This window comes from Engystomops pustulosus, chromosome 5 (genome assembly GCF_040894005.1).
Source record: "Engystomops pustulosus chromosome 5, aEngPut4.maternal, whole genome shotgun sequence".
Taxonomy (NCBI): domain Eukaryota; kingdom Metazoa; phylum Chordata; class Amphibia; order Anura; family Leptodactylidae; genus Engystomops; species Engystomops pustulosus.
In genome coordinates, this window is record NC_092415.1 from 169996625 (window position 1) to 170015400 (window position 18776).

At 42.4% G+C, this 18776-nt stretch overlaps 1 protein-coding gene across 1 annotated transcript; it reads left to right on the forward strand.

Annotated features, from left to right (window-relative positions):
- The first annotated feature begins 865 nt into the window (after positions 1 to 865).
- Positions 866 to 17207, forward strand: TRA2A (transformer 2 alpha homolog). Its single transcript, XM_072153775.1, has 8 exons — positions 866 to 1053; positions 6363 to 6496; positions 11377 to 11542; positions 11632 to 11820; positions 14479 to 14594; positions 15623 to 15724; positions 16100 to 16167; positions 16824 to 17207. Exons 1-8 carry the CDS (start codon positions 1018 to 1020, stop codon positions 16832 to 16834), a joined length of 822 nt encoding a protein of 273 aa, XP_072009876.1. The 5' UTR covers positions 866 to 1017; the 3' UTR covers positions 16835 to 17207.
- The last annotated feature ends 1569 nt before the right edge of the window (positions 17208 to 18776 follow it).

The following is an 18776-nucleotide window of genomic DNA, read 5'->3' on the forward strand; positions in this document are numbered from 1 at the left end:
GAGGACCTCCCAGGGGTAGTTGTCTAGTTCTGCCACTAGTCCATTGTTTCGGTCCTTGTTGTGATAATTACATGACAGGATGGGATTGTCCTGAGGGAACCAAGTAAAAAATAAATAAATAAATAAATAAAGCGTCGTAGGTAAAAATCACACATGCAGGTTTCAGTGCAGTTTTTATTTTGGTCAAAGACAAAAGAAAAATTATGGGATAGTGACTTATAAGTGCCTTTTCTGGAGGATATGTTTCAGTTGTTGGTAAAAAAAAAAAATGCTTCGAAATAAGTGTGGATCCAGTCAGAAGAGTCAGGCAGTGGCCGCGCCTTTTCCCGCCTCCGCCCTGCTGTCTGGGGAGGCCAGGGACACTGCATACACAGAGCCATGATTAATTATTACACCATTACATGTCCTTACATCTGTTTCTGGCGGTGACACAAACTTTTTCTGTGTTGTAGACGAGTTACTATGTACAGACAAGAGCTGGGAAAGCTGAGAGCAAAACTAAGCATACATTCACATGTAGCGGTCATATCCTAAAGACGCAGGGAGAGTGTTATGTGTAACTCTATACCGTTTTGGTGGTCAAATACCTCTCTGAAATATTAATGTATAGTTTACCAAGAAATAAAAAGTGTTTTCTATTTTATATTTGTGGTGATTATTAGATCAAGTTAACCCTTCGCGCTCTGTGGCCGTTCAGGAGACATATTCATGTGTAAGTATGGGGTCGGTGTATTATAACTTGTATACTCCCCCCTCCTCATCGTCCTGTATGTATATTTGATGTTGTTACTACGTCACTAGAGCGGCCGCCGCCATTCTGTGCGAGCACGCCCCGCCCCCCGCCGCTCTGCCTTATGAACCGCGAGAAGACGACGACGACGCCATTTTGTGAAGCGGTTGGACGAAGACAAAAGCGTCGAGAGGAGCGCTCGTACGGACACACAGAGGCGAAGGAGCGGACTTCTTTCTTCAGCTATCTATCGGCATATCGTTAGTCGGTGACACTAAGCAGCCGCCATGAGCGACGTAGAAGGGAATAACTTCGCGAGCAGAGTAAGTATATAGGTGTCGTCTGCTGTACCGTGTACGTAACCTATATCTCGTCATGGCTACGGACCTCTCCGAGGGCTGGGGCTTCGTGCAGTGTGGCCCGTGTATGGTGAGTAGTTATGGTGGAGGGGCTCCTCTGAGGTGAGGAGACTGGCGGCATTGTCTGTCTGATACAAGATGGCTCCTGCTAGACAGCAGCACGGGGGGCCGCTAGGTAGGTATGGAGAAGGGTGGTCTACTGCTGGAGAAGACGGCATTGTCCTTACTATTACACCAACTAATAACACAGTGCACAGTATGACCAATGCACTGTACTGGGAATAGCCCTGAGTCTGTCTGATCTACGGATATTATATGCGGGCGTTCACGAGTTGCCATAGTTTATGTAGCGTAACCCTTTCTAAGTGTCTATAGCTGCATTTTCTCCTATAATCTACACTGTGAAATGCATCGACTCTTCGTGATGGTATAATTTAAAGGGGTTGTGCCTTTTGTTATTGTAGCCGTGTTATATAGTCATATATATTTTTATCTGTACTACGCCTGTCCTCCATTGTCTAGGTCACTACGGCCCACTCAGTTTATACGAGGCTAGACGCAGCAATGAGACAGCTAGCTACTTGTGTTGTAACTCCGATCAGCAATTATCTATTTCCAAATTCACGTTACATGTATATATTCTCCTCGGGATAGACCGTCCGCCTTCAGATTATGGGTGAATGCTGTAAGTTGTAAATACAAAAAAATATTACATCCTCACCAGGAGGGGACGCTCTGTGTTTTCTAGAGAATTTTGCTCTGTGCATTTTAATTTTTACAATCGGAGCTTGCCTTTAGGGTATATGTATCTGCAGGTGTTTACACCCAGATCTCCATGGGCTGCTTGTTATGACGGCAGCAGCAAAATCCTTTTTTTCCTTTAGAACAAATCTCATCCACGCATTTCTGTTCTGGATCTTTATTTTAATTGTCATGTGGCACAGGTTTTAATTTTGCACTTTGCTGGGCATTGTATACGCTTCTTAATAGATCCAGCGAGTCTTCTGCAGGTTTTCGGCTATGTTCAGATGAACCATTACGTCATTATCTGATTGTGCTGGCACTAACTACCAATCGGTGTATCCTAGACAGTGCGGTGATTGAGAGAACAATCGGAGGCTCTATATATTGAGTAAATATAAGTTTTTCCGCTTCACTATTTTCTTTGGCAGAACTCTCTGCCTTGTACATATATTATGAGTTTGAAGGGGGAGATTTTGGTATTGGTGCAGACAAAGTACATTCTGCTGTGCTCGTGTGAGAATAAAGTGTAATGGAAATGATGCGATGGTACTTTATTGATTATATCTGGTACCTATGTCTGTTTTTACATTATGTTGTATCCCTGTGATGGGTATTCATACCCAAATCCATAAATGCCTCAGATGGGAATAGCTCTTTAATCTGAGAATTTACTTGCAAAGGCCTTATTTTGCTTTTAAGCACAGCTCTTCAATGCTTTCATAGAATCAGATTTCAAGGTTTATACATGATTGTCTTGTAGATGTGATTTGTTAAATTATCATGAACTTTACTGGTGCTGTGAATTTTTCTTGACAGAATTTTTAGGAAAACCTGTAGCATACCGCTGTGGTATACAGTGAGCAGTCTCCTGAAGCCCAGCTCTATCCACATGAGATTTCCTGTTTTCCTGGCCACATACTGGCCATCTTCTGTAAGACGGTCCGATTGACCACTGACAATGTATAAGCAATATACAGTTCATAAGGGTTTTTCCAATATAAAGGGTGGTGCGAACTGTCCTTACATGTTGTCTCTACTGCAGCAATCTGAACTGATGAGCAGGAGCAGCCCTGGTTTGAGACTGGCAGACACTATAGGACTGTTTGTCCTCACTATGTAGTGCAGAACAGTGCTGCTGCCTCTATTGGACCCAGTGGTCATGTGATTAACTGGGGCACCCCCACATCTAGAATGGAAACCTTGTTTAAATGGGTGCCAATTGTTCCTCGTAGATCTTGGAACTCATATGAATGTATTTTATAACTTAAGATATGGGGGCTGAGTCTGTAGATGAGGTACTGGTTGGCGTCTGGGTTTTGGCCGTTTCTGATACGGTGTTGCTGCAGAGAACATATTTCAAAAAGAATTCAAACAAATCTACCCATTACTTTTATAGTTATGCTGATGGAATAAGCAAGTTTAGGTTTTTAGAGAGAACTGTCTCCAGTGGTACCTTTAAAGGGAACCTGTCACCAGGACCCATTTTTCTCTCTCATGTTCTTATAGACAATTTGTGAACATTCTTACAGCTTTTTATAAAAAATTTTTTTTTTTTTAATGTTCTATCAAAGTTTACCTGCCTCTTTCTATCCTGCAGTGTCCCAAATCCCAGGCTTGGGTCTAGTGGGGAACCCCACCCCGGGAAACTGCTTCATCAGCCAGTAAAAAAAACCCCTAAATCTCCCCTCTGTACGCTGTGCACGGACACGTGGCGCACTATGCTCTGGGTTGCCTGGCTATTAAAGGGGTTGTCCGAGTTTTGAAAAACAAAAGTGGCCGGGAGCAGGCTGCCTAAAACAAAGCTGTACTTGCCTTCCGGTGCCCTCCCGTATCCAGCGCTGCTGTCGCTCCGTCCGGGCGCCATGTAAACAAACATGGCCACCGGAGCAGCGCTGCATTCAGCTTCCGGCCGGACACGACAACCTTCCGGCCCCCATACACAATGCTGTGTATAGGGACGGATAGGCGTATAGCCGGGAGCGGGCTGCCTAAAATAATAAAGCTGTACTTGCCTTCCAGTGCCTTCCCGTATCCAGCGCTGCTGTCGCTCCGGGCGCCATGTAAACAAACATGGCCGCCGGAGCAGCGCTGCATTCAGCTTCCGGCCGGCTGTGGCCAGGTACGCCTATCCGTCCCTATACACAGCATTGTGTATGGGGGCCGGAAGGTTGTAGTGTCCGGCCGGAAGCTGAATGGAGTGCTGCTCCGGTGGCCATGTTTGTTTACATGGCGCCCGGACGGAGCGACAGCAGCGCTGGATAGGGGAGGGCACCGGAAGGCAAGTACAGCTTTGTTTTAGGCAGCCTGCTCCCAGCCACATTTTTTTTTTTTTTTTCAAAACTCGGACAACCCCTTTAAGGAGGATACACCGACTCTGCTGGTGTCCCAAGTCACCCTAGCAAGTCCCCCTTAAAAAATGTTAGTGAGCTATAGTTTGTCTGAAACTGCAGTCAGTAAAGAATTCACAATATCCAAGATCACAAAGCTAAAGACAAGATAAGTTAAAAAGGTTTTCTGGCCTATAAAGAACTATGTATCTGGCATGTGGAAGCTGTAGCGCAAACAAAGTATGCTTGCTGCCTCTGTCCTGTGCCGTGGTTTGTTTAGAGGTGGGCATGACGATCGGTCTACTGCTGTGGGCATTATATAGCATAGGATCAGAAAAGGACCAATTTGTCATGCTTTGTGCAGCCCTGCGTAATCTGTAGGCGCTATATAAATTATTATAAAGCAGAAGTAGTCGGGCGGTAGAGCATCTACCTCTGTAAACAAACCGTGGCACAGCACCACAGGAGGGCCTGAAGGAGGGAAGCATATTTATCTTGCGTTTACAACCCCCCTCAGACCAGATATTTTTTTCATAAGCTGGACAAACCCTTTAATGGACAGTATACATGCCATAAAAGCTAACGTGGGCAAGCAAATAGTCGTACTTATTGCATAGCTAATAAAAATGATAACTCAATGTGTACACATGGACATAATACAATTCCTACAAAATGTAAGTACGCTATAGCCTGTTTGTAAAATATTTATCACCACCAAAGTTTGGTGTCTAGTTTTGGGGCTTTTTACACTTTATTCGGATGCTGTATAATGCAATATATGAAGCTTTAACTCCTTAATTTAGTATCGCATCCAATAAGCAGTGACCAGGTTCGCAGGAACTTGGTACTTACATGCCAATACATCTGTTCCTCCAAACTAAGAGGTAGAGGGATTGTAGACATGGGAAACCAGGGATTTACTAAGAAATCAAGATGACTAGGGATCAACAATGGAAAATAAGGATTGATTTACTAAGATACAGTCTGTTTTTGTGGTGGTATAGTTGGTTTTCTGAGACTAGTCTATCTGCCTTCTGAATGGGGGAGGTCTTGGGATGCAACCCTTTGGCAAGTCTTTTTCATAAGTAAAGTCAGTAGGCTTATAATTTGATTTATATTTTTTTGGACTAGGCTATTTGGCGATTACCATAGTTTGTTAGGACTTGCTCCCTGCAATTTCATTGTGGGGAGCAGATTGCCAGGCTTAAAAAGTAAGGGCTTTTAGTACAGTTGTGTGAGGTGAGCAACAATGGTGTCATAGAGCCTTCATTACACTTCTAATTGCTGTTGTAGTTAGGCTTGTGATTTGATTGCAGTAAATTGTGGACTCTTGCTTACAAATGAATGAGACCTGCTCTTTCTGTAGCTATTTTAAATTCGGTTTAGGTCTCTAGTATAATTCTCAAATAGTTTTGTAGTGGTCAGGAATAGAGGTTAGATAATGTTCTCTGGTGTGAGTAGTTTTATGGCAGATGTCCTGGGAAGAGGTTGGCGCAGGGAGTTCATGCCAAATTCTATGTATACTCTACCTGCTGGCTATTTATAATCTCAGCGCCACAGAAGAGTATCTAGTCCAGGTTTGCTTAAATATACTAAATGTTCTTTTTCCATTAAGGTTAATGTTCGTGGAGAAATTGAAGAGTTTAATTCAAGAATGTTGAAGAGAAAGCAAGATAAAAGAAGGCTAATGAAAAATTGTAAAGATCAGAAAATGTCAATTGAATGGGGGAAAATAAAATTATCAGAAGACTGTTCAGATAGAAGCTCTTGAATATAATTAAGGCTTTAATGAATTTGTTGAATTGGGGAAGAATACACCAAGGTGAAAAATGGAAAAAAAAAATGTATGAAGATTGAAGAAAAGTTTAAATCAAGAGTGACGTAGAATTAAAAGAATCTGGAAGAATGAATGGGTCCTAGGTTAAGTAAATGTATGGTTTATGTTCCAGTGTCTGTATGATCAGATAAATAACCTTGCATGACTATAGTTAACAGAAAATCGGGATTAGGTCATCTGGTTGAAATAGGGTATTTATAGTGAAAATATCTAATGGGTTAAATGGCAGTCAGTTGGAGGGTCTAAGTAAACTATAACATAACCATTTGTTTTTCAGGTTTATTTCATTTGTCTTTTCCGTATCACTGTAGGCATTTTTTACATTCTGCAAACTGCAACATTTTTATTGTACTTTGTTCTGTTAGGAGTCGCGTTCCCGTTCGAAGTCAGCCGCAGAAAGTGCTCCGCGCGCAAAATCTAAAAGTCAATCTCGCTCTCGTAGTGGATCAAGAGCTTCAAAGCGGTCAGGCTCCCATTCCCGGTCCAGGTCAAAATCTCGGTGAGTGAGGATATGGCAATCAGTATGCAGTCTCTATTTTTTGTGTTCCATGTTATTTTTTAGCTTAATGTGATGGTAATTGTAACTTCAAGATACTATACATTTATAATATAGATTAAGTACAACTTGATGGCTTTAAGACAGACCTGACACCATGGAAATGCAGTGCAAGTATAGTGGAGCAGTTTGTATAAAGTATTACGGGAAAAGGTTTTAAACTTTAAACTGTTTTAAACTGTCTCCTGTATGGTAAAATAATCAGATTCAAATGAGCTAGAAGAAGCTGCTCCCCCTACAGCAAAAAGTGACACTTGGACATCCCCATCTTTGGCCTTGTAGTACATATCACTCAATATAGATATAAATCTCCTCTACTGTATCTGGATTGTGATTCTGTGAGCTGAGATAAAGGTAGACAAAAATAGACATTAGTTGGAAATGCATGCAGCAGATAAAATTCCTATTACCACCTAACTTGCACAGAATCACAAACCGGATTTTAAAGATTCTTATATCGAATTTACTATACACATGGTTCTAACACCTAAATTAATGCTTTCTGTAAGCCTCAGTGTGACTCGTTTCAGATAGATATATATTTTTTTTAACTCATTTACATATGGTTTTGGTGGGGTTTTTCTATATATAAAGTTGCTAGCAGTTTAGCATGAGGGGGGATCTGGTTTAAGTCCCTTTTTTAAGCATAACTTGTTTATCTGGGCTTGTCATATACTGAAATGCCATGGTACTAAGTGACATCTGGAGGCAATTGACTTATTCCTACATATACAGGTTATGCTCTCAGTAGCTGATGCATCTGATGTCTTTACTTTTCCCTGATCCAATTTATGGGGCTTACTTTGCAATTTCCATAACACACGTTTAGACTTTTTGGGCCAGTTACTGTCGTGAAGGGGGGTTTCTAAGATTAGCTGAGAGTGCACATAAGTGAACCACAACAAGCATGGTGTTCTATTTAGTGCTCTACTGTAATTGGCAACGGAACACCTGCAGTAACAGTCAAGACAATCGATGATGCCCTGTTTAACCCTTTAGATGCTGCAATCAATGCAGACTTCAGCAACTTTAGTTTCTGTTGGTGAAACTGACAGCTCAATCTGCCTCACACAATGCAATTCTGTGAGGCCAGTTACACATTCCGCAATGACAGATGTGATGGGTCCCTTGCCATGGACTGATCTCATTGCTGGTGACTGAACTATGTGCATAATATATTAAGAGTTCAGTCCGTGGCACAGCACCTATCATGGAATAATATGAAACAAGCCTGATGCTGATAGGATGATATGGCAAACGGGCCTAATGCTGGCCGATGTGGCTGCCATAATACTGCTTTAAGCAAAAGGTTAGAGAACCTGTCGGCAGAAACTGACCTTATAAGCCAGTATGTTCTCAAGCAGCCTAGCACTTTTTAGCTCATGTTTCTTTTGAGGCAGTGCAGTGGCATCTAGAAAATCTACTTTGAATTGAGATGTAAACTGGTGGTATAAATTTAGAGGTGGGTAGACTCGCACTGAAGTCAAGCTCTCCTCACCTCAGTACTGTCTCTGCTGTGATTGTTGTTCCTGCATCGGGATGTGTTATAACCACTTTTTCTGAAGTCTGGTGCATGAGGTTATTCACTGCAGAGGCTGAGGTGAGGGTGACTCTTCTGAATGGCCATAAAAGAAATTAGCTGAAAGGTGGTAAACTAGAAAAGCTACTGGCTTATTGGGTCAATTTCCGCTGACAGGTTCCCCTTAAGGCTGGGTTAAGTGCTTAGATGTGGATTTTATTTTTTCTAGGAAAATAGTCTCAAGTTGCAAATATAATAGTCCAGGAAACTGTGTACAAGTAATGGGTTGTGACTTGTTTCTTTAAATATGTGTTAATTCAAGAAATCATAGAGCAATATTTGCTGTCCAATGAATGAAGCTTTTGGCTACTGCTAAAATGACCTTAAGTTATTTCATCAATATCAAATCGGGTGGGGGGGGGGGGGACACTAGACTAGCACCCCAACTATCTGCTTTCAAAAGTCTTTGTGTAGCACCATCAAATTCTGGAGCACTTTACAGATTCCAGGGAACTTGTTTTTCTGTAATTTATTATACAAAGAAGTCTTGTGAAACAACAGGGGTGAGTGAGGGTCCTGCTCACAAGACCTTAGTCTGACGACGGAGTAGCACAAGAGGTAGAAGAGCTTGTATAGTGGCCCAGCCATTTATTTATTTTTATAAGGGAATGGAATAAAATAATTAAATAAAAATGCTGCTGCTTGAACCAGCCATCGGCTACCATCTTGTATAGAAAGTCCAAAAGTTGGTGGTACTGCAAAGAAGCCTGGAGCTTTGTACCACGCATTTTCTGAATAAGACAGGTGGAGTACCCAGAATTGGTTAATAGAGAGTGTTGGTTGCATTCAGTTAGCAAGTGTGATCGGCCTAAATAAATGGGTTTAAAGAGCATGTTTGAAGCTTTTGGGATTGGGTATTAGTGTGATAGACCAGGGTAGGGCATTCCAGAGAATTGGTGCCTCTTGGAATAGTCCAGAAGACATGAGGAGGAGGTTGGAGTTAAGGAAGAGAATAATCTAAGATCACTGGTGGATCAAAGAGCACAGGATGGGAAACTGAGTAACTGCGAGGAGGTAACTAGGTGCAGCATTATTAAGAGCTTTGAGGATGAGGGTGAATAATTGAAACTGTATACAGAAGAAGATTTAAAGGGTTTTTTTTAACTCCTTACTTTTTTTAGATGGTTTTATTGCGATTTTTGCTCCTGGCGCTCATTAGACGGGCCAGTAAAGAATCCATAGTGTAAGCAGGGACTTTTTAAGCAGACAATCTAATGTACTTAGATTATCGGGGTCCAGATTTATCTACACTTTCATTTAGCTTCTGAAAATTCTACTAGTACCGTACATACTCGAGTATAAGCCGAGAACCATAATTTTACCACCGAAAACTGGGAAAACCTATTGACTCGAGTATAAGCCGAGGGTGTAGTATACAGCCAACCAGCCCCCATGTAGTATACAGATAAAGAAATAAACTTAATACTCACCCTCCGTTGTCCCGATGTTCGACGCGGCTCCCGGCGGCTTCTTCACTCTTCTCTGGCCGGGAGATCGCGCTGGCCATCGCACACTGTGATGCCGCGCTGTCGCCGCTGATTACGTCATCTGCGGCAACAGCGGCGCATCGGTGTGCGACGGCCAGCGCGATCTCCCGGCCAGTGAAGAGTGAAGAAGCCGTCGGGAGCCGCGAGGAACATCGGGGACATTGGAGGGTGAGTATTAATGTATTTAATTTTATCATTGACTCGTGTATAAGCCGAGGCAAGGTTTTTCAGCACATTTTTTGTGCTGAAAATCTTGGCTTATACACGAGTGTATACGGTATCTAACATGGATAAGATCCATGAGATGTATATAAAACACTATGACACTCGGCTTTACTACCTCGCCTAATCAATAAAATATACAGTCAGCTCTGCTTATCTGTCTGCAGCTTGTAGAGTAATTCTCACACAGCTACTTGCTGGCAGGACGTGTCCATGTCTGAACTGGTCTTGTAATGGTGGGGGAGGGGCAGGTGGCAGAGAACACTGCATTATATCTGTGAAATGCTGTATTTTTGTCAATAACCGTGTAGAAGAATGTTATCCTGAGTATATTTAAGAATCTTGCTTTTGTGGGAATACCCCTCTTATACCCTTTCTAAGTGACAAAACAGAAGCTTTGGGAACTTGACATGAATAGGCTTGAGGGTGCATTAACATGTGGCATCCTGACACATGTGTTTTCATTTTACTATATGGTTTCCAGCTTTGAAAATCTTTTTGTTCATTGCTGAAGTGTAAGCCGCTGTGTCCCAATGTTTACGTTTTTCTTCATTACTGGAAGTGTTGTCCGTTCTTTCAAAGCTGGTAAATTCATAGTTACATAAAAACACATGCGTCAGGACTCCACATGAGAATACACCCGCAATCTTGCGTTAGTCTTTTGCCCCAAAAGAGCTTTTCTCTGCTCTTAGCAACGTACAATGTAAGTGTCTCACAAATATGAATAAACGTGTGGCATGAAACTGCAGATTTAAAGGACACCTGTCATCAGGTCACTAGTCCTGTCACCACTACCTGTTAGAGCAGCTCACAAGGATCCATCCCAGCCTTTATCTAGTCAATTCATACATTAATCATTGTAAAATCATCTTTTCTTATGTAGATGAGGCTGGTCACATGGTCAGGGACAGTGATGTCACCCCTGTTACCCCTCCCCTCTCCTCCCCTGCTCATGTCTGTGTGTAATGTATAGTAAAGCCTTGCTAGTGTCTGCTTTATCTGCTGACATGCTGTCTCCTCCCATACACATGTGTGATACAGACATGAGTTATACAAGTACCTGACATGTTCTACTATAACATGGCTGCAGTCTGGAGCTGTTGTATCTCTCCTATACACACACAGGCTGCAGGGGGTGCCAGCAGCAGGAAGCACATGGAGGAGCCATTACATCATTATAAAGGCCTTCAGTCAAGCACTGGGGGTGTGGCTGCGCCTCCCACTCATGAATAAGCTGGACAGCTGAATATGATAATTAGACATCTCACAGGTCATTTGCATACAGCTTAAGGACCTCATTGCTTAAGTTTACAGGCATGTAGAGGGACGATGACCGGATAGATGCAATGCTTTCTAATGGCAGTTTATGAAAATATATTTAGTTTAGTGGGTTAATTTGCCTGACGGGTTCTCTTTAACTCCTATTACAATTGCATTCTCATGTATGTAGTATTGTGTAAAAAAGTTTGGGCTGATTTGTTTCTGACAATTGCTTATAAATGTTACAAATCTGTGATGTTTGGTCTATTTTACAGTTCAAGGTCTAGAAGACGTTCCCATAGAAGATATTCCCGATCTAGGTCCCGATCTCACTCACACAAAAGGCGATCAAAGAGCAGATCCTACTCCCCAGAATACAGGCGGAGAAGGAGCCGAAGTCATTCGCCCATGTCAAACAGGAGGAGGCACAATGGTAGCCGGGTATGTTTCTAGATCTCCATTTTGTATGGAAACTTTTTATGCATAAAGAATTGTAAAAATTCAAACATTAAATGTTTTTATTTTTTTAGGCAAATCCAGGTCCAAACACATGCCTTGGGGTCTTTGGTTTGAGTTTATACACAACTGAAAGGGACATCCGAGATGTTTTCTCCCGCTATGGCCCACTTGCTGGTGTAAATGTTGTGTATGACCAGAGGACCGGACGATCCAGGGGATTTGCGTTTGTCTACTTTGAACGCATAGATGACTCCAGAGAGGTAAACCTTGTTATATTAAATATAATTACTGATTCAGACAACTGTTGTATCTTGGTACATGTGTAGTTACTCTGAAGACAGAGTATTTTTTTTTTCTGAGCAACCCTTTACAACCTGCCCCTTTTTTGCCTTGATTTTCAAAAATCCAAAGCTCAATCTTTTTGTTTTTTGTGTAAACATGATCACAGGGTGCACTTTATACCAAAAATTTGTTACCATATTCTGGGGTCAATAATTTTTTTAAAATCATTGTATGAACCTATGTAAGGCTACATGCACATGATGTTTACTGCCGTACCATAGCACGGCAGGCATACATTGGCGCTCTGCAGAGGAGCTGGGGATGAGAGCAGTTCACCCAACCCCTCTCCATAGGACTATGGCATACGGCGCTGTATCGCGTTGAAAGATTGCACATTCCGCTCCCGTACAGGTCTGTGAGCCCATAGAAGTGTATGGGGGATGTATGTACATCACCCATACATGTGTGAATGTAGCCTAAGGTGTACATTTTTGCAGGGCAATCTGTACGATTCTTTATTCTAATCTTTGTTGACTTTGGGTACATTTTGTTACTGGGTTACCACCGGGAATATAGATTTTTTTTTTTAATTTTTTTTTATATTTTAACAAATCGGGCATTTGTCTCCGGAGGCAGACAGATAAGGCAGTGTTGCAATGACCTTGCATGGGTGCTATGGACAGTGTGCTTCAGAATTGTGGTATAGAGTTCAAAGTAGTTATAGTACATCACTTAAAGGGAATGAGTTAATGAACTCTTTGCATCCTATATTTAGTGTTAAAAAACTGAGTTTGGTATTAGGCCAAGAATTTTGTTTTTAAATAAAACCAGTACATTTTACCAAATCTATGGTTTTGGTTACCGCTGACTTCTACAAACACACGTCACAGTGCAAAATATTTACAGTTAAAATGGCCTGAGAACTGAATCCATAGTAGTCTTAGTTTGTTGAAGTCCTTTATCCATTGCAATGCGCTATTCTGCTCTTTGATGCAGGTTTGATCACGCGTGTGGTGTGCGGGAACCAGTGTTTCATGGTGTCGTCTACACCATAAAACGATAGCCCAGACCTGTAATGTGTACAATACAGCAATACTTGTATAATTTATCACTATATGAATGTATTTGGCCAATTCAGTGTGAATTCACACAACCATAGGGGGGATGTATGTACGGCTGCAAGCTTGCGACCGCACACATGTCCCCCATTCACTGGCAGTGGCTGCACGGAGCGTTACACAGGACATGTCCTATCTTTCCCCTTGTTATGGGTCATGTACGGTGGATCGCTATGGAAAAGGGAGGGGTGTGATTGTGGCCTGTAGTGTAGAGCAGCCATGAGACGGATGCCCATGATCAGCCCGTCCTGGCTTGCTGAGCCAATGTTGGTTGTGTACAGATGCCGTTAAAGGAAACCTACCACTTCATTTTGATTTACCTCTCCGAGGTAGCTTCGGCGCTGCGATGCGCGCGTGACGCCTCCGGCACTCCGTATGGAGGCGCGCGCGCGCGGCCGCGCGCAGCGCCGAAGCTACCTCGGAGAGGTAAATCAAAATGTGTTTAAACCGCAATATAGCGGTTTAAAACACTCGCTAAGATAAGCTCCGGCACCAGCTCACCCTGAGCTGGTGCCCGGTGTTTACATCTCATACCTACCATCAGAAGTGGTAGGTTTCCTTTAAGGTGTTGGGCCACTTTTCGATAGGATTAGTATTAGATGCACATCCCAGTGATCATACGTTTTGGAATTGAGCAGCAACGCACTGCTGTACATGTTCTGTTATGGAGGTGACTGAGTACAGCAATCACTAGGAGTACAAATGACTAGTAGCTTGTGTGCATTGATATAACTGTGGTATCTCATTGGCTACACAAGTCACTGCAGTCAGGGGAATAATATGGGGTTGCTGTTATGGGGACAGGAAGGACGTGTCTAGACCGTGCAAGATTGTCTGCGATCACGGGGGGAAAATAAATGATCTGGCGCTATACGCCGTGCGGCCACTAGGTGGCGGGCGGGGGTAGCATGTGAGCGCCGGTGCTGCGCGGCCTCCTGATGCGTGCGGCGGTGTAGTAGTAGTGGTTCAGGTCACACGTGCGGCAGAGCGCCCTCACCCCGGGGCTGCAGGTCTCCCCCTCGGCCCACACTTTCTCTGCAGGGTTGTGTCTGAGGAGCGGCACCGGAGCACTTTCCTGCCTCCGCCTCGGGAACACGTTACTTACCACAGACACCGAGCGCACACGGGGAAAGCGTCCGCCGCGTGTGCCTGCTCCTGTACACACTGGCGGGAGCCGTCTGCTACTGACGCTCTGCTCGGGTTACAACATGGTGGAGCTTCGGGCAGGCTAAGCCGCCATTTTAACCTCTTGAAAAGGAGCAGTGGGGGCGGGGAGCGAGTTGTGAGATGGCAGCCGGGAGGCGGGGACGAGCCTGAAATGGCAGCCGGACCACGTGCGCCGCCGAGCACGTGCCGGGGGGGGGGAGCTGTGTGGTGCGCGCGCACGGGGCCGCCCCCTTCCCCCTCCTCGTGCGCGGCCGCCTCTCACCTCTGTGAATGAAATAGCGATTTCTGGTGTCTCGCAGCGGCTTATTAAAAGGCGCGTGCCATCTATAATGGTCTTTCATTCTGTTTTAGGCCATGGAGCATGTTAATGGTATGGAGCTGGATGGGAGACGGATCCGTGTAGACTATTCCATCACCAAGCGGGCGCACACTCCCACCCCCGGCATCTACATGGGCCGGCCCACACAGTAAGTGCACGGCCAGAGACCAGTGTGACATATAGAGCATCATGTAGAGGAGATACTTGTAAAACTGTAAATATTTCCATTGACAGATGTCCCTGCATGAAATGTTATATACCACACAGTTATGAGTGTGGCTGCTCAGTGAATTGTTACCTCATGATATCCCTTTATAACTTGGATTTCTCTCCCATCTGTCAGTCCTGCTGTTTTCAGTGAGCTGGATCATTAGGCTCCTGAATGCCTCCTTCAGGGGCGCTGTTTACCAAGCAATTTTCCCCCTTCCCTGAGATGACTAGTGCAGGGTGATTTTATTAAAGAGGGGTTGGTCAGGACAAGAGACCCCAATACATATCAATGTCCTTCCTGGCCCAAACACTCTAATATAATCTGACAGAAATGGATCACTGAACTGGCAGCACTTTCTGGCAGCTCTGTGGTGAACGACCATCACTACCATGATGCATCTGGTGAACATAACATGGGCAGCTACTCTGTATTCTTACACCACAAGTATACAGTCAGGCAGCTGCACGGTCTCCTCCATTATCACTATATGACTGGAGCCTTGCAGCAGCTTTGTGTTCTGTCTCCGTGTGTGGTATAGTCTATCACTAGCAAGTGAGACCCTCAAACTCGCCAATCCTTCTCATTTTTACAAAGTCACAATGAGTTGTAACAAGGGAATATTCACAGGAGGAAGTCACTGTGGGTCATGGGAATAAAAAAAAAAAACCTTGGCAGTGAATAGTATGGAAATTACATTTTCTATAGGAGGGAAAACTTCATCATGGTGGGATTTGATGGCAATTTATTTTTCCACATGTTAGTTTACCTGATCTGACAGAATTTAAAGTGTGTAAGTCTGATTGAAAAGCCTGTGTAGTTTATATAGCTTGTCCACATGACCATTCACAAGGAGCCTTAGACAGATTGTATCCTTTTCAGTGTTTGGTCCTTTGACAAGTTTAGCATTGCACACAGATGTGGCGGGATCTGCAGCTTAATGCCTCAAATTTTATTTTTTTGTCCAGTGGAGCAGGTAATGGAGGAAGACGCGATAGACGAGAGAACTATGACAGAGGATACGACAGGGGAGGATATGATCGATATGAAGACTACGAATATAAATACAGGTAAGTTTGTGCTTTGTTTCCTAATGTGCAAAGCAGATTCTCAGTAACTTTTGAATGTGTTAATTGTAAGATGGGTCGAGGGGTTTAGGTTGTTATGCCCTACACATTGCATAGGGGATGTCAGATTGGAGTCTCAGGAGGGGGGGAACGTATGCCACTTTACAGAGCAGGCGTCCCTTGTAGCTCTATCTCCAGCAGTCCCAGAGAGAATCTGCCAAGTAGTGAGGATTCTGACTTTCAGATGGGGAAATAACAACTCCCATCCTAGTGATCCTATGGATCAGCGGGCAGAAGGGAAAAGGCTGTAGTGGTAAAGTTGTGTAAACATTTGTATCAACTACAACAGTTATTAATGTCCTTATTGCCTTTCTACAGGCGACGATCTCCTTCACCATACTACAGTCGCTACAGATCCAGGTCAAGATCTCGTTCCTACAGTCCAAGTAAGTATCTTAAAATCTCTGGCAATTGACCTAATAAAACCACTGCCAGTATTTCAACAAGCATCCAATTGCTGTTTCTTTCCTGGTGCAGCCTTGTGGCATCCAGAAAGTCAATTTTGAAGCAAGATTTAAATTGTTTAGGCCTGCGGCACATGTGGCTTTTTGGGCCGTTTTTAAGTGGTCCGTTAAACTGCATGCGTTTAAAACATCAGTTTTGTCCGGTTTTCCCCAATTATGGTAATTGGGGGAAAAACTGACAAAAACTGGTTCAAAACGCTATGTGTGAGTTTAACACTGAAGTCTTCACTAACTGGCCCGTCCAAAATTTGATGCATAATGTCAATTACAACCCAGGAGATGAAAAGAACCTGACGTCAGTGCTTGGCCATCCACACGTCTGACCTAATACAACCATTTTATAGCTTTTTAAGGTTGGTTTTCTAGATGACTCCACTGGGTCCTGAAAGGAAACTTAATCAACAACTGCTCAACCACTTACTGGTATCGGTTTATTAGGTCCTTATTTGCTGACTGGTTCCCATTAATGTACATGGCTAATCTTAGCTAGTCTGAATTGGTGCTTAAAGGAATAGGAAATATTTAGAAATCTAAATTCTTCCAAAATCAAGCTTAACTTTTTTTTTTTTTTTTTCCAGGACGTTACTAACACCATGAAGATGGAGAATTTTTAAATACCTGAAGCTTTGAGCTTAATCCTTCTCGTTTTAAGAGTTTAATACAATCTTTCCAATTTAAAATTTCTGTTGTACTTTTTTTTTTTGGTGACTCCAACAATGATATTGCTCTAGCTTTGTGTAGCCAAACAGATTTCAGGACAATATCTAGTCTTTACTACAAGATATGTGCAAACGGGAACACGGTTTCCTTAATCCCTATATTAGGAGGATTTTTTTATTTTCTTTTTTTCCTTTTTTTTTTTTTCTTCCTTGGGCAAGTTATTTAATAAGCATCGGGATTGCAAGAGAACTATATTTTGTGATGGAAATTGCGTGTATAAATAAATGAAAACTTTGGCAGTCGTTTTGCAGTTTTGTTTTCAATAGTCTAATATTCCCATACAGTATGGTTTTTCAGCTTTCACTGAACATAAGAGTATACAGCTAAATATATTTTGCTCAGGTGTTAAATGTTTCCTTTTTTCTATGTATGTTTTTGGCTTACAAATGCTGTCATGTTAAGATGTTAATGGCTAGATAAGTATGAGTAGGAGTTAGACGAGTATGATCATCTGGCTACCTACAGTTACTGTACATGTGTGGAGGTCAGTGTAACTTTCTGTTCCTATGGTCGCTGGGAACCTTCTGACGATTGAATAACTGAGCCACAATAGTTATAGATTACTGTGAGTACCTGCAGACTATAATACCACACTATTGCTTGTTCTCACTCCCTATGGGGAGGGGACCAAGAAGTGTTTTCTTCTGTTTACAAAAAAAACTATTCCCAAGTGTGTGGTTACTTTTTTTTTTTTTTTTTTTTTTTTTTTTCTCTACTATGAACAAGCACATACTATTAACATATAACAACGTAAAATTATCAATAGTCTACATTCCCTGAATGGTCTCTAAAACGATTAATTTGCCCACAAAATATTAAACTTTTTTTTTCATTTTTGTAATTTTTTGCTCCCCACCCTCAAGCATCCATAACTTTCATACATGACAAAGTGTACTGGAAAGCTGGGAAAATTCCAAATGTGCTAAAATTGGTGGGGGAAAAAAACCATGTCATTTTCATTTTTCAACTATAGCTGCGCTCCAAATGACACTGCAGATTTACTTTTTTGTTCGGTATGATTGCAGAAAACAAATTTATATAGCTTGTAATGTTCCAAAAAAATCTTTTGCTCTATTCTAACAATAACTTTTTCATACTTTAAGTTATACATTTTTCTTGTGCAACAAAATGACATTTATATTGCTACCATTTTGGGGATTGACCTTTTTGATCACTTTTGCATTGCATAAAATTTCTCTGGCTTCATATGATCATGGGGGTACCAAATTTTGTACAGATTTTATTTAAAAAAAATCTTGTATATGAAAGAATTTGTTTTTTCAACAAATGAGGTCTGTATGAAGAGGTCTTGGCCTGTGACCCCTCTTCATATATCCTTAACCGCTCCAAAACGCACTGAAGTCATGGAGCGTTAACTTCCTGCAAAAAATATATATATTTATAGTGCATAACCTCTTGTGGCTGATAAGGGGAAACAAAACGGGTGAAAAATTCATGTGGGGAAAACTCATCCACATCAAAACCGCAAATTCATGCATATTTACTGCATGACAATCTGCAACTTGGGTTGAAATTGTAGTTAAATTATCAGGGTACAGGGTTTATATGCAATTTCATCTGCCTTCTAAAATTGTGCTAACACACTGATAAGGAGAGATAAAGCAGATCAGAGATGAGCGATACATGTTGCCTATTACACAGAGGCTGACAGACTTACACAGTTACACTTTTAGCTCTGCTACAACTCACAAATCTGTGCCGGCCCCTCCCTCTTCGCCTCGATCGCTTATCTCCTTATAGCTTGGCGCAATAAGGAGCTATAAAGTCTGTCAACCTATTGGCTAGAGTAT

Coding starts and splice junctions, on each gene's coding strand:
- TRA2A (XM_072153775.1), top strand. CDS start 1,018: ATGAGCGACGTAGAAGGGAATAACTTCGCGAGCAGA. Junction 1,054..6,362: donor GGAATAACTTCGCGAGCAGA/GTAAGTATATAG, acceptor TTGTTCTGTTAG/GAGTCGCGTTCCCGTTCGAA. Junction 11,543..11,631: donor GGAGGCACAATGGTAGCCGG/GTATGTTTCTAG, acceptor TTATTTTTTTAG/GCAAATCCAGGTCCAAACAC.